Source organism: Otolemur garnettii, unplaced genomic scaffold, assembly GCF_000181295.1.
Source record: "Otolemur garnettii isolate 467f Iridium unplaced genomic scaffold, OtoGar3 scaffold00001, whole genome shotgun sequence".
NCBI lineage: Eukaryota > Metazoa > Chordata > Mammalia > Primates > Galagidae > Otolemur > Otolemur garnettii.
Window position 1 is genome coordinate 28,183,865 of NW_003852396.1, and position 13,436 is coordinate 28,197,300.

General features: G+C 38.1%; 1 protein-coding gene across 1 annotated transcript in view; it reads left to right on the forward strand.

Moving 5' to 3' along the window:
* C2CD3 (C2 calcium dependent domain containing 3) overlaps nt 1-13,436 on the forward strand; it is a 142,218-nt gene that overhangs the window by 10,157 nt on the left and 118,625 nt on the right. Inside the window, exons 4-5 of the mRNA XM_003780906.3 lie at nt 11,117-11,340; nt 12,275-12,522. Coding sequence (XP_003780954.1) covers nt 11,117-11,340; nt 12,275-12,522 — 472 coding nt within the window. The remainder of the gene's footprint in view (nt 1-11,116; nt 11,341-12,274; nt 12,523-13,436) is intronic.

A 13,436-nucleotide genomic window follows, 5' to 3' on the forward strand; every position in this document is an offset into this window, starting at 1 on the left:
TAAACTAGTCTCTTGCCTCAGCCTCCCAAGTACCTGAAATTACAGGTGCCCACCACAATGCCTGGCTATTTTTTTGGCTGTAGTTATCTTTGTTGTTTGGTAGGCCTGGGCTGAGTTTGAACTTGCTACCTCTGGTACCAGTATGTGGCTGACACCCTAGTTCCTGAGCTATAGGCATCTAGCCAGTTACACATTACTTAATAATGGGGATATGTCCTGAGAAATGTGTTATGAGGCAATTTCATATTTCTGCAAACAGAGTTTACAGGAACTTAAATGAGATAGCCTACTATATACCTAGTCTACATGGTACACTGTTGTTTCTAGGCTATATACCAGTTTAGCATATTACCATACTGGTTACTACAGGCATTTGTAACACAATGGTATTTGTGTATCTAAACTTAGAAAAGGTATGGTAAAAATAATGGTATAAAAGATAAAAATTGCTATAGAGGGGTCTTACCACGAATGGAGCTTGCAGGACTAGAAGTGGCTCTGGGTTAGTCAATGAGTGAGTGGTGAGTGAATGTGAAGCCTAGGACATTACTATATGCTACTATAGATTTTATAATCATTGTACACCAAGTTATACTAAATTTATTAAAAGTATTTTTAATAGGCTGGTACCCATAGCTCAGTGAGTAGGGTGCCAGCCACATACACCAAGGCTGACAGGTTCAAGCCCGGCCCGGGCCTGCTAAATAACAAAGACAACTGCAACCAAAAAATAGCTGGGTGTTGTGGCAGGTGCCTGTAGTTCCAATTAATCAGGAGGCTGAGGCAAGAGAATCATTTAAGCCTAAGAGTTTGAGGATGCCATGAGCTGTGACGTCACGGTACTCTACTGAGGGTGACATAGTGATACTGTCTCAAAAAAAAAATTTGACATAATAATATTTGTATATATATATTTTTAAAGTTGTTGGATTGGTTAGAGCAGTGGTTCTCAACCTTCCTAATGCTTCGACCCATTAATATAGTTCCTCATGTTGTGGTGACCCCAAACCATAAAATTATTTTCATGGCTACTTTATAACTATAATTTTGCAACTGTTGTGAATCATAATGTAAATATCTGATATTAGGCCACCCCTGTGAAAGGGTCGTTCAACCCCCAAAGGGATTGCGACCCACAGGTTGAGAACTGCTAGGTTAGAGAATTGTTTTTAATAGAGCAGTGGAGACTTCTGTGAAATTTTAAACAGTTAAGGAATATGGAAATAAGTAACAATTACAGTGAAGAAGTAGAAGCAACAATTAGAGATTTGTTTTCCATAAAAATGACAGTGAAGAGAGGAAAAGATATCATGATACAAAGGAAAGTACACTAGACTTGGACTTTGAGAAATTACTTACAAAAATAATTCTATTGTTTACTGTTTATAGTTGCTGAGCTTCAATATTCTATTTTGTAAAATGATACTAAAACATTGTTGCAAGGATTGTATGAGATTAAAAAAAAACAGGGAAATGACATGGTAGGAGGCATGTAACATGGACACAGTAAATTTGCTTGAATCTGAGAGGAAATTGTATTGACAGTGGGTAACAGAATTGAGAAATTTGTTCATACTGTTTTAGAACAGGGGTTGGCTAACTTTGCCTTGTGGAACAATTCTGGCCCTGAGCTAAAAATAGTTTTTGTATTTCTTAAAGGGTCATTGAAAACAAGAAGAAGAATATACAACAATGCCCAAAATATTTATTATCTGGCCCTCTACAGAATAAGTTTTCTGACTCTTTTCTAGAGCATAGGAAACTGATTTTTTTCTTTTTTTTTTTTTTGAGGCAGATTCTCACTATGTTGCCCTCAATAGAGTGCTGTGGCATCATAGCTCACAGCAGCATCAAACTCTTGGGCTTATGCAGTTCTCTTGCCTCAACCTCCCAAGTAGCTGGGACTACAGGCACCTGCCACATTTCCTAGCTAGTTCTAGGGATGAGGTCTCACTCTGGCTCATGCTGGTCTCGAACTTGTGAGCTCAAGTAATCCACCTGCTTCAGCCTTCCATGGTGCTAGGATGACAGGCTTGAGCCACCTCCTTTGGCTAAAGACTAGAGTTTTTGTAGAGCAAAGGGAGAAGCAAGTGAAGAAGGAGATTGAAAATGAAAGAGAAGGCTCGGCGCCTGTGGCTCAAGCGGCTAAGGCGCCAGCCACATACACCTAAGGTGGCGGGTTCGAATCCCCAGCCTGGGCCCGCCAAACAACAATGATGGCTGCAACCAAAAAAATGGCTGGGCGTTGTGGCGGGCGCCTGTAGTCCCAGCTACTTGGGAGGCTGAGGCAGGAGACTCGCTTGAGCCCAGGAGTTGGAGGTTGCTGTGAGCGTGATGGCATGGCACTCTACCCAGGGGGATAGCTTGAGGCTCTGTCTCAAAAAAAAAAAAAAAAAAAAAGAAAGAGAATAATTGAGCAGCTAATTTCCTAAAGAAAACTAAATGAGAATGAATTCTTACCATGAGCACGATTGATATAGTTGGAAAGGAGGAATTATATATAACTAGGAGGGAAAAGAGAAACCTTTTTAGATGAAACAGGGAAAAATTGTGGGCATTCATGCTGATAACTCTTTTTTTGGCTGGGGCTGGGTTTGAACCTGCCACCTCTGGTCTATGGGGCTCCCTACTCCTTTGAGCCACAGGCCCTGCCCCCCATGCTGATAACTTTTTTAAAATCAACGTTTGTAATATACCCACCTACCATATTTTAGGTACTACACACTTTATTTAAAACTTTTTTGCTTTTGTTAAATACATATGCAAAAGATATGTATAAGGTATAAAAATAACAGTGGTAAAGACCTGTTAGCCCCTCATGTAACTTTATTGGAACACAGCCACACGTATTCATTTTTATATGATTGTACACCCTACCATGCCCAGCTAATTTTTTTTCTATTTCTGATAGAGAAGGGGTCTCACTTTTGCTCAGGCTGGTCTCCAACTCCTGAGCTCAAGTGATCCTCTCACCTCTGCCTCCCAGAGTGCTAGGATTACTGGTGTGAGCCATTGGCCAGCCCTTTTTTAATTTTCTTAGTGGTGTCTTTTGATGAACAGAAGTTTTTTTTTTTTAATGAAATCAAGTTTATTCATTTTCACCTTTTATAGTTGATGTTTTTTGTGTCCTACCTAAGAAATATTTTCCTAATCTAAGATTGCTAAGATTTTCTCCAATGTTTTCCTCCATGATTTTTATAATTTCAGCTTTTATATTTAGATATAATTTGTGTCTTGTTAATTTTTATATATACCTGTAGTATGAGATAAGGTCAGGATTTGTTTTTTCCTGTGATGGTATCTACTTGTTCTCTTACCAGAATAATTGAAAAGATTATTCTTTCCCCCATTTTCTTGGAATATTTATACCACATCAGCTGATTAGATATGTATGAGTATATGTCTAGATTCTTCTAGTTCATTGATCTTAATTTCTATCTTTAGGATAGTATCATTGTATTACTGAAGCTTAATTGTAAATCTTGAAATCAGTCTGAGCTCTCTAATTTTATTCTTTTGAAAATTCTCTTGCTATTTTAAGCTTTTCATATTTCCATGGAAATGTTAAAATTATCTTGTTAACTCCCAGAAAAAAAATCTGCTAGAATTTTTGTTGATACTTTAAAGCAGTGATTTTCAACTGGTGTGCTGTGAGAGGATCTTAGGTGTGCTGCAAAAATTTTCAAAGATTACTAATTAAATTATTTTTGAAAGGAGTTCAAAGCACAGTAATTATACACTTGTTTTTTACACTTACACTTTTTTTTGATCAACATAATTTAAGTGTACTGCAGAAGTTTAACTATAGATTCAAGTGTGCCATGAGAGAAAAAAGGTTGAAAACCTTTTTTTGAGACAGTGAAAAACACTGCTCTAGAATATACAGATCAAATTAGGAGAATTGACTTCTTCGCTAGCAATATCAAGTTTTACAGTTTGTGAACATGTTATAGTTCTCCAGTTACTTAGATCTTTAATTTCTCTCAAAAAATTCCTCTCAAAATTTCTTTTAATTTCTCTCAAATTTCTTAGCTTCATGTAGGTTTGCATATATTTTGTTTGATTTTATCCTAAAAGTATTTATGCTTTTTGTTGGCTCCTGAGTACTTTCTATGTAGACAATGATGTCATCTATACATAAAGCCAGTTTTGCTTGTTTTATAAGCTATATATCTTTTGTTTTTATTTTCTTGCCTTATTGCATGAACTAAAATCTCCAGTCTAATGTTGAATAAAAAACAGATATTCTTGCCTTGTTCCTTTTCTAAGGAAGAATGCATTTGGTCTTTCACTATTAAACACAGTGTTAGATACAGGTTTTTCACTGATGGCCATTTATCAATGAGAAAAGTACCAAGTTTGGAGAAAACTTTTCCCAGATTTTCTGAGAGGTTTTTTTTTTTTTTAATCATGGATGGGTATTGAATTTTATCAAAATTTTTCCTGCATTTATGATTCATGAATGGGTATTGGGTTTTATCAATTTTTTTCTGTGTCTACTAGAACTTATTTTATTGGTTGATTTCTGAAAACTAAACCAGACTGTCATTTCTGGGATGGACACCATGGAATCATGATGTATAAGCCATTTTGTATTACTGAATGTGATGTAATGTTTTATTGAGGATTTTTACATTTTTGTTCAGGAACTATATTAATCGGTAGTATTCTTGGTTGCTTGTCTTTGATCTAGATGTCAGGGAATGCTGATATCATAAACAGATTTGAGGAGAGTTCCTTCTGTTTATTGAAAGAGTTTATATAGAATTCTGCTGAACAGCTCTCTCTCCCTCTCCCCGCCTTTCTCCTCTGCCCTCTCTCTCTTCTCTTCCCCACTCTCTCCTTATCTCTCTCCCCTCTTTTCTCTCCTCTTTTCTCTTATCTCTCTTCCTTGGTGCTACTCTGCAGCCTCCCTCCCCCACCAATAAAGACCTTTGTACAAAAAAAAAAAAAAGAATTCTGCTGAACAATTAAATGTTCAGTAGAATTTATCAGTAAAGTTAACTGGTCCTAGATTTTTTTTTTTGTGGGGTGGATTTTTAACTACAACTTTTTTTTTTTTGAGACAGAGTCTCATGCTGTTGCCCTGGGTAGGGTGCTGTGGTATCACACCTCACAGCAACCTCAAACTCTTAGGCTTAAGCAATTCTCTTGCTTCAGCCTTCCAAGTAGCTGGGACTATCTACAGGCACCTGCCACAATGCCCGACTAGTTTTTCTGTTGCAGTTGTCATTATTGTTTTAGCTGGCCTGGGCTGGGTTCAAACCTGCCACCCTCGGTGCATGTTGCTGGCACCTTACCCACTGAGCTACAGGCACTGCCCTAACTACAACTTCTTTAAAAAAAAAAAAAAATATATATATATATATATACACATATTGGCAATTTTTGGCCAAGATGAAGTCTCATTCTGTCACACTTGCTGGAGTGCAGTGGTGTGATCATAACTCATTGCAGCCTCAGCTCATGGGCTCAAATGGTCCTCTCACCTCAACCTCCCAAGTAGCTAAGACAGTAAGCATGTGCCACAACACCCAGCTAATTTAAAAAAAATTTCTTTTAGAGACAGGGTCTGGCTACATTGCTCAAGCTGGTCTCTAACTTCTGAGCTCACGCCATCCTTTCACCTCCACCTCCTGAGTCACTGGGATTGTGGGTGGGAGCTAGCTAACTACAGCTTTAGTTTCTTCAGTAGATACAGGGCTATTTATAAAATGTTTTTTTTGGAGTTAGCTTTGATAGTTTGGTTAATTTGTTCATTTTATCCTAGTTGTTGATTTTATTGGCATAGTCATATTTTGTTTGCATATTTCACCATTTATTTTGACTTGTCAAAGTCAAAACAAAATGTAGAGATAATTCTCTGTAACGTTCTCTTTGGGAAGAAAGAATTGCCAGTTCAGGGAATACATATAGACCAGTTAGTCTTCAGTATATCCAAATAACATAGACGGTTGGGAGTTCCACTAGAAAGAGAATCATTGGCACTAGAGAATTTATTGGGAGCTGGCAAGCTCTGACTGGTGGGTGAAGGTAAAACTGGTCTTAGGTTTACAGCCTCCCTTTTCAGCATCCAACCTTAGAGAAAATTACATTCTTGGAGCAATGTTATATGCCATGGGTGCTTTTTCTTCTTGTCCTGTCCACTCTGATTTGGTGGGAATGAAAAGAATGATCCAATTTGTATAATCAACTTTCACATTCTCTCCCACAAAGAAATATACTTTTTTAAATTTGTTTTAAAATTTATAACTCTCTATTCTTTCATGGACATACATATTTTACTTTTGTCTTTGTTTTACTGTAAGCAAGAGAAGCTTACAGTACCCATATACATTAAAGGTAATACTACAAACTCTACTTGTATAAATTTGACAACTTAGATAAAATAAGCTGATTCTTTGAAAACCATAAACTACTAAAACTCACTCTAGATGAAATAGATAACCTGAATAGAGCTATAACTATTGTTTATTTTTTTTTGAGACAAGTGTCTTATTGTCACCCTCAGTAGAGTACTGTAGCATCACAGCTCACAGCAACCTCCAACTCTTGGGCTTAAGTGATTCTCTTGCCTCAACCTCCTGAGTAGCTAGGACTACAGGCACCCGCCACAATGCCCAGCTATTTTTTGTTGCAGTTACCACTGCTGTTTTAGCTGCCCAGGGCGGGGTTCAACCCCTCCACCCTTGGTATATGGGGCTGGCACCCTACCCACTGAGCCACAGATGCCCTATAACTATGTTTTTAAATTGAATTTGTGGTTTAAAACCTTCTGAAAAAGAAATTTCTAGGCCCCGATCGCTTTACTAGCAAAGTCTTCCAAACATTTAAAAAAGAAATAATGCCAATTTTACACAGTCTTCTCCAGAAAATAGAAAAGGAGAAAACATTTTGAGGCCTGTACTACCTTGATAACCAAAACTAGAGGTCAGTACAAGAAAAGAAAACTGCAGAACAATATCCCTATGAACCTAGATCTAAAAATTCCCAAATTTGGAATTTGCTCAAATAGTAGCAAATTGAGTCCTACAATATATAAAAAGAACAAATGCCATGACCAAGTGGGTCTCATCCCAGGAATGAGTATTTGAAGTCAATCAATGTGATAAGCCATATTAACAATGAAATATTACTCAGCCAATAAAAAGGCATGAATTATTAATATATGTACCATATGGAAGACTCTCTGAGGCATTATGATGAATGAAAGAAGCGCATCTCAAAAGATTACATACTGTGTGATTCCATTTATATGACATTCTTGAAAAGATAGTATTATGATCAGTGGTTTCTAGGAGTTAGAGTTACAAACAAGATATAACTATAAAAGGATAGCACAGGAAGGTTTGGGGATGATGAAAGTGTCCTCTATCATAATTATGGTGGTAGATACATGCAGCTACATATATGTTCAAACATAGAGTTATGCATTTATAAAAATGATCTATTTTAGATATTAAAATTAAAATGATAATAAAGTAGAAATAAAAGTGACGATTAAAATGTGAAATAATAGCAATAGAGGTCTAATCACAAACAGTGGTTGTCACCCTATCACAATAAAACCCCAGCAGAACAGTACTGTGTTTCTTCCAAAATAAGACCTACCCAAAAAATAAGCCCTAGCAGGATTTGTATGCATTTGTTAAATATAAGCCCTACCCTGATAATAAGACTTAGTGATGGCTGTGGCTATGCAGTGTATCTGCATTTCGGAGTGGAGCAGTAAGGAAGACTGGAATACCTTTTATCTGCCACAGCTTTTTTCTCCAAGCCATTCGCAGGTGCGCGTGTGGTAACCGCGGTCTCAGGCATCCTATTGCGCACATGCGAAGGGCTAGGGGAAAGGAGTTCATGTATTACCAGCACCAGCCCCACCAACAAGGTTGGCTCCCCCTCCCAGCTTCTAGAAGATGACTTAACTGTATTTGAATAAGTGTAGATTGTTGTATTTTACTTAATAAAAGTAAGACATCCCCTGAAAATAAGCCCTCGTGTGTCTTCTTGAGAAAAAATAAATATAAGACAGTGTCTTATTTTCAGGGAAACACGGTAGTTGCCACTTGGCCTCACATTGGGACCTAAAACTGGAGCACATACCCTGAGTAAAGTCACTAGTCTACTTCAGCTACTTTTTGCTCCATAGGACTGGGGTCCTGTTCAATCTTCTGATTTTATAGGAGAAGCCAGAAATCTGAATTCATACAAGAAATCTGATTGTTAAAGCATTGTTAAATAATTTAAATTTTTATAAATGCTGTATTGCCCAGCATAAGTCTGAAAATTTCACTTACTGATTTGCTCTCTTTGATATTGATAGAGATTATAGAGGTAGATAATTGTAGGCAACTTAGTGTTAAAGAGAACCTTGAGTCATTGCTAGAAGACTAACAAATGTCGTTGAGTTTATGTTGTGGACATGAGAAGTGTGTGGTATATTTATGGTCTATGTGGATGATACAGGCTTTAGTAGAGGGGTATTGTCTTTAGGTGTTAGAATGATAGCACTTTTTTGGTGTTTTCTGTGGTCTGGAGATAGCACCAGAAGGGAGTAAGTTGGCTTTCCTTATCCTAGCAAATGAAAGTAGTTTCCAATAGAGAAGACTTTTAAGAAAAAAATGTTCAGTTAAAGTGATGAAGTGGTTTGTATAAAATAGAAATTTTACAGGGCTCAATGAAGGGATTGGCAGAGGAAGGAGCACAAGGGTGAATTATGGTTGAAGAGGGGAAGGACTGACATGGACAAGAATGAAGATCTGTGAGCTAGATGGAGAAATATGTTGAGCACATTCTGGGAAGCAACGCCTTAGAAGTAGATATCCCCTGGGCTGATAGGAATTGATGGAACGACCTTCCATACTATACCCTCAAACTTTGACTAATGGCTTTCCCTCTGCTTAGGATGTTCTACCTCAGCCCCACTCAGCTTCTTCTGTCTTATTCATATTTAAGGTTCTCAGATGTTTGTATTTTACTCCTGGAAACCATCCTTGGTACTCCTTTTTCACCTCTTCTCCAACCTCAGACCCCTCCTTAGTGTTCCATTAGTACCTAGTATACATATTTGTCTCAGAACTCACTGTTTTTCATTAAAATTACTTTTAAGATAAAAAGTATTAGATATTTATTTAACTGAATGGAAGAGTTAAGCCAGCCCCATGTTTTGATATAAGATGGGTGTGGCAGGTCCTGAGTTTTCCCTGACCCTTTCTGCAAGGCCCAGTGCCAGTATAGGCCTATGGGTTGTTTTGTTACTGGTTCTGCTTACGGCTAAAGCAAAACTCAGTGGGCCAATTAGGGGGTCATTTTAAAGCCAGGGACATAGCCTTTATTCCCAGTGCCTCCTTTGTTTCTAAAATGCAGTGGCATTCTTTGGCAAGTGATGAATAGTAAAGGAAATATTTTCTGACATTTATATCTGGGCAACAGGATTTTATGTGATACGATTACAGTGATCACTGCACAGACTATTCATCCCACTGCATTTTTGTCATTTGTCTTTGTAGAAAATTTTTGATGATGAATAGATTTGAAGGACTGTATATTACCTGATTCATGAACAGAGTTCTTCTCATTGAGATTCAGGCATGTTTTATTGAGTTCATGCCTTGGCAGTTTCTCTGCACAAAATATTCCATTGACCTTTCCAGAGACATCTTAAAACATCTAACTGCAGCTTTTCATTTTTGTGTTGGGCTATTCTTGATTATTTGACTGTCTTTGGCTGCCTAAACTATTCCTTCTGGTTTCTCTGTCATTGAAACTGAACTTTAAATACTGCTCTTTTCCTTTGGAGTGTGTTCTTCATTTTCTTCTTTAAGGTTTTCCTTTAGGCTCTTTTTTTTTTTTTTATTCCTCTATTAGGCTTTTCTCCATTGGGCTTTTCAGAAAGACTATAGAGCCCTTTTTTTTTTTTTGAGACAGAGTCTCACGTTGTCACCCTTGGTGGAGTGCTATGGCGTCACAGCTCACAGCAACCTCAAACCCTTGGGCTTAAGCAATTCTCTTGCCTTAGCCTCCCTAGTAGCTGGGAGTACAGGTGCCCACTGCAATGCCCAGGTATTTTTAGACACCAGGTCGCGCTCTTGCTCAGGCTGGTCTCGAACTTGTGAGCTCAGGCAATCCACCCACCTAAGCCTCCCAGAGTGCTAGGATTACAGGCATGAGCCATGGTGCCCAGTCTATAGAGCCTTTTTATAGAGAACTTGAACTCACAGGAATGAAAGGGTAAGGAAACTTAAAGTGATTACTTTTTCATCTTTGTTGCCCTTCCTCCTTTCCCTGCCTCGTCTCTAGCAAAGAACCAGAGCCTTATTTTTCCCAGGCAACTAACAGTAAGAATGTAGAAGGTGCTATGTCATTGTTTTATTTATCTGACCATCAGGCCTTACTAGGCATATTATTAGACTTGTGTGCTGTGTGTACAGATGGATGCCAGTTCATCCACAGAAAAATGAAGAAGATAATGCTTTCAAAGAAGTCATATAAGTCAATAAATAAATTAATGGTTACAAATAGCTTCTCTAAGCCTTTGCTTTTTTTTTTTTTGCAGTTTTGGCTAGGGCTGGTTTTGAACCTGCCACTTCAGGTATATGGGGCCGGCGCCCTACTCCTTGAGCCACAGGCCACCCTAAGCCTTTGCTTTTAAAAAAAAAAAAATCTTCAAATTAGGACAATATACTTTCGTGACAGGGTTATATCATAACAGGACTTTCTCTGTATTAGGAAGAACTTAGCACAATTTAGCATAGTTCTTTGCCTGTTCATTAAATGGTGGTTAAATTGATGAATGGATACAAACTAAATAGAAACCTTAAGAAGACATGGGACATGGCATCTCAATCTGGGCATAAAGAGGTAATGCCGGAGGAAACTGTATGGACAAAAGCATAAAGCAGTGAAATATAAGGTACATTTAGAGGACCCTATATAATGGGTCTGTCTGGGACAGAGGGATGAAAGAGGGAAACAGTGAGGGATGAAGCTTCTGAGATAGGCAGGAATTTAGACATAATCCTATAAGGAATGGGGGGTGCTAATTTATATTAAGTAGGGCAGTCTTAAAATTAGTTAATGCTAAGAAAAATTTTTGATATATTACCATCTCTTTTAGGTCTCACTGGCCCTGGAGCCTCTGTCAGAAACTTATGACAGCTATAATCCTCTTCCTACCATTGACATGACAGAAAACATGCTTTTATCTGAGCGAGGATTGAGAGAGAATACTGAACCCAGCGATACCCAGTTTCTGGTTCCATCAAGAACTCACAAAATGCTTACCATCAAAACTGATGGAGAAGAATTAGCACCCAACAGTAATAGATCAACCACTCTAAGGTAATTACCACATCTAGTACAAGTCCATCTGTCGTCTAACTCCCACTGTACTCATGATTTCTGTCTTCTATTGGTGGTTGAATAAAAGACAGTGAGAGGTGCAGTCACTCATTCAGCTGGTAACTATGAAGCATCTCCCGTGGTCATGGATTGATATGAGGTGCTGGGCATAGAAATTAATGAGACACAATTCCTTTTTTTTTTTTTTTGAGGACGACTCACAGTTTAGTCAGAGACCAATGTACATATGTAAGTATGACTAAATTAACATGCAGTTGCCTTGATTGTTGTTCATGAGAGGAAAGAGGGAAAGGGAATTATTTTGTGAAACACAGTGGAATAAGAGGAACAGATTCTTGTTCTAAGCAATTCTTTTTCTCTCTGTTGTGCCAGCTAGAGTGCAGTGGCCTCATCATCATAGATCACTGGAACCTCAAACTCCTGGACTTAAGTGATCCTCTTGCCTAAGCCTCCCAAGTGGCTAGGACTACAGGCGTGCACCACCATGCATGCTAATTTTTTCTATTTTTAGCAGAAACAGAGTCTTGCTATTGCTCAGGCTGGTCTCAAACTCTTGATCTCCCACTTCTACCTCCCAGAGTGCTAGGATTATAGGCGTGAGCTACTGTGCCTGGCTTGTTTTAAGCAATTCTTTATGAAGCAGTTGCTTTGTGTCAGGTTCTGTGCTGAGCTCTTTGTTTTATTGTCTCACTTAAGCTACAAACCCACAACAGTGGGTAGAGTATCTATTATTTCTAACATTTGGGAGATGAAAACAGATTTGCAAAGTTGTACTGCAAATAAGTCAACTCTTTTCAAAGTCCACACTACATTGCTATAAACCGCTGATCCACTTTCTGTCTCTGACAAAGTAGAATGTCCATATAACCATAATGGATTATACGCTGCTGACATTCTCTTTTTTTTTAAACAGGGGAAAGGACTGCTTGTACTTTCCAGAGAATTCTGATATGATAAAGGACTCTTTCTTTGGACTACAGCACCATCTTAAATCAGGACAGAGTTTAGAGTCTATAACTCTAAAAGGCAAAGCTCCACAGAAGCAAGTGTCCCTTCTCAACAGTTCTGAACTACAGCCTCAAATTAGAACAGTTGCCAAGAGTCATAGTGACTCATGTATTCTTTCTTCAAAACATAATCCTACCACGGACCTTCTTTCAGGTGCGTATATAATTTGTGAGCTGAGTGAAACCAAGCTGTATTTATTGGGATTGATCTACTTGTTAGCTAACCTACAAAGAGAACCAAGACTTCTGTTTGAACTAAATAGTCAAATAAAAGTGAGCAGTCTTGCCAGAGTCCAGAATCTCTCATCATGTAAAGACAGCCCTATTAAACTACCAAGTACTTCTAAGTAATTAAAAGTACCTATAATTATAGGTCTGGGGAAAGAACTATTTAAAAGGAACTCAGATGTTTTAACTGGGGCTCACTTAAAGAAAAAAAAAAGATAAAAGGAACCTGGATATGAAGGGAAATCCTTTATCATAGAAAAATACTAGTCATTAAATTTTTTTCTTAAATAATTCAAGGCATGTGAGGTTTTTTCTCATCAGCATTTATTTATACCATTGTATAGAAGCCAGTACCAAATCTGTTTTACATTCTGAACAACTCTGAACTCTCAGTAGGAACATTGAGTGTACAACTACTACTGATCTTAATCTTGGAAATTAAATATGACTGTGCTTAAGTAGGAGAAAGGAGACAGTTCACCCCATGTAAGTGCTTAGACCAAAATAAGAAAGCAAATAGGAACACAATTAGATTACCTCATTTTAGGAGTGGTATAATAAAAGCAGCTGACTTGCATTATACTATGACATCAAGAGCACGACAAGAATTTGTCTTCATCCCCACAAGTAAAATTTCCGAGGGAGAATATCAGTAGCATTAATAGAAAAGTATTTTTTGGCTTGGCACCTATAGCTCAACCGGCTAAGGCGCCAGCCACGTACACCTAAGGTGGCGGGTTTGAATCCAGCCCAGACCCGCCAAACAACAATGACGGCTGCAACCAAAAAATAGCTGAGCGTTGTGGTGGGTGCCTGTGGTCCCAGCTACTTGGGAGGCAG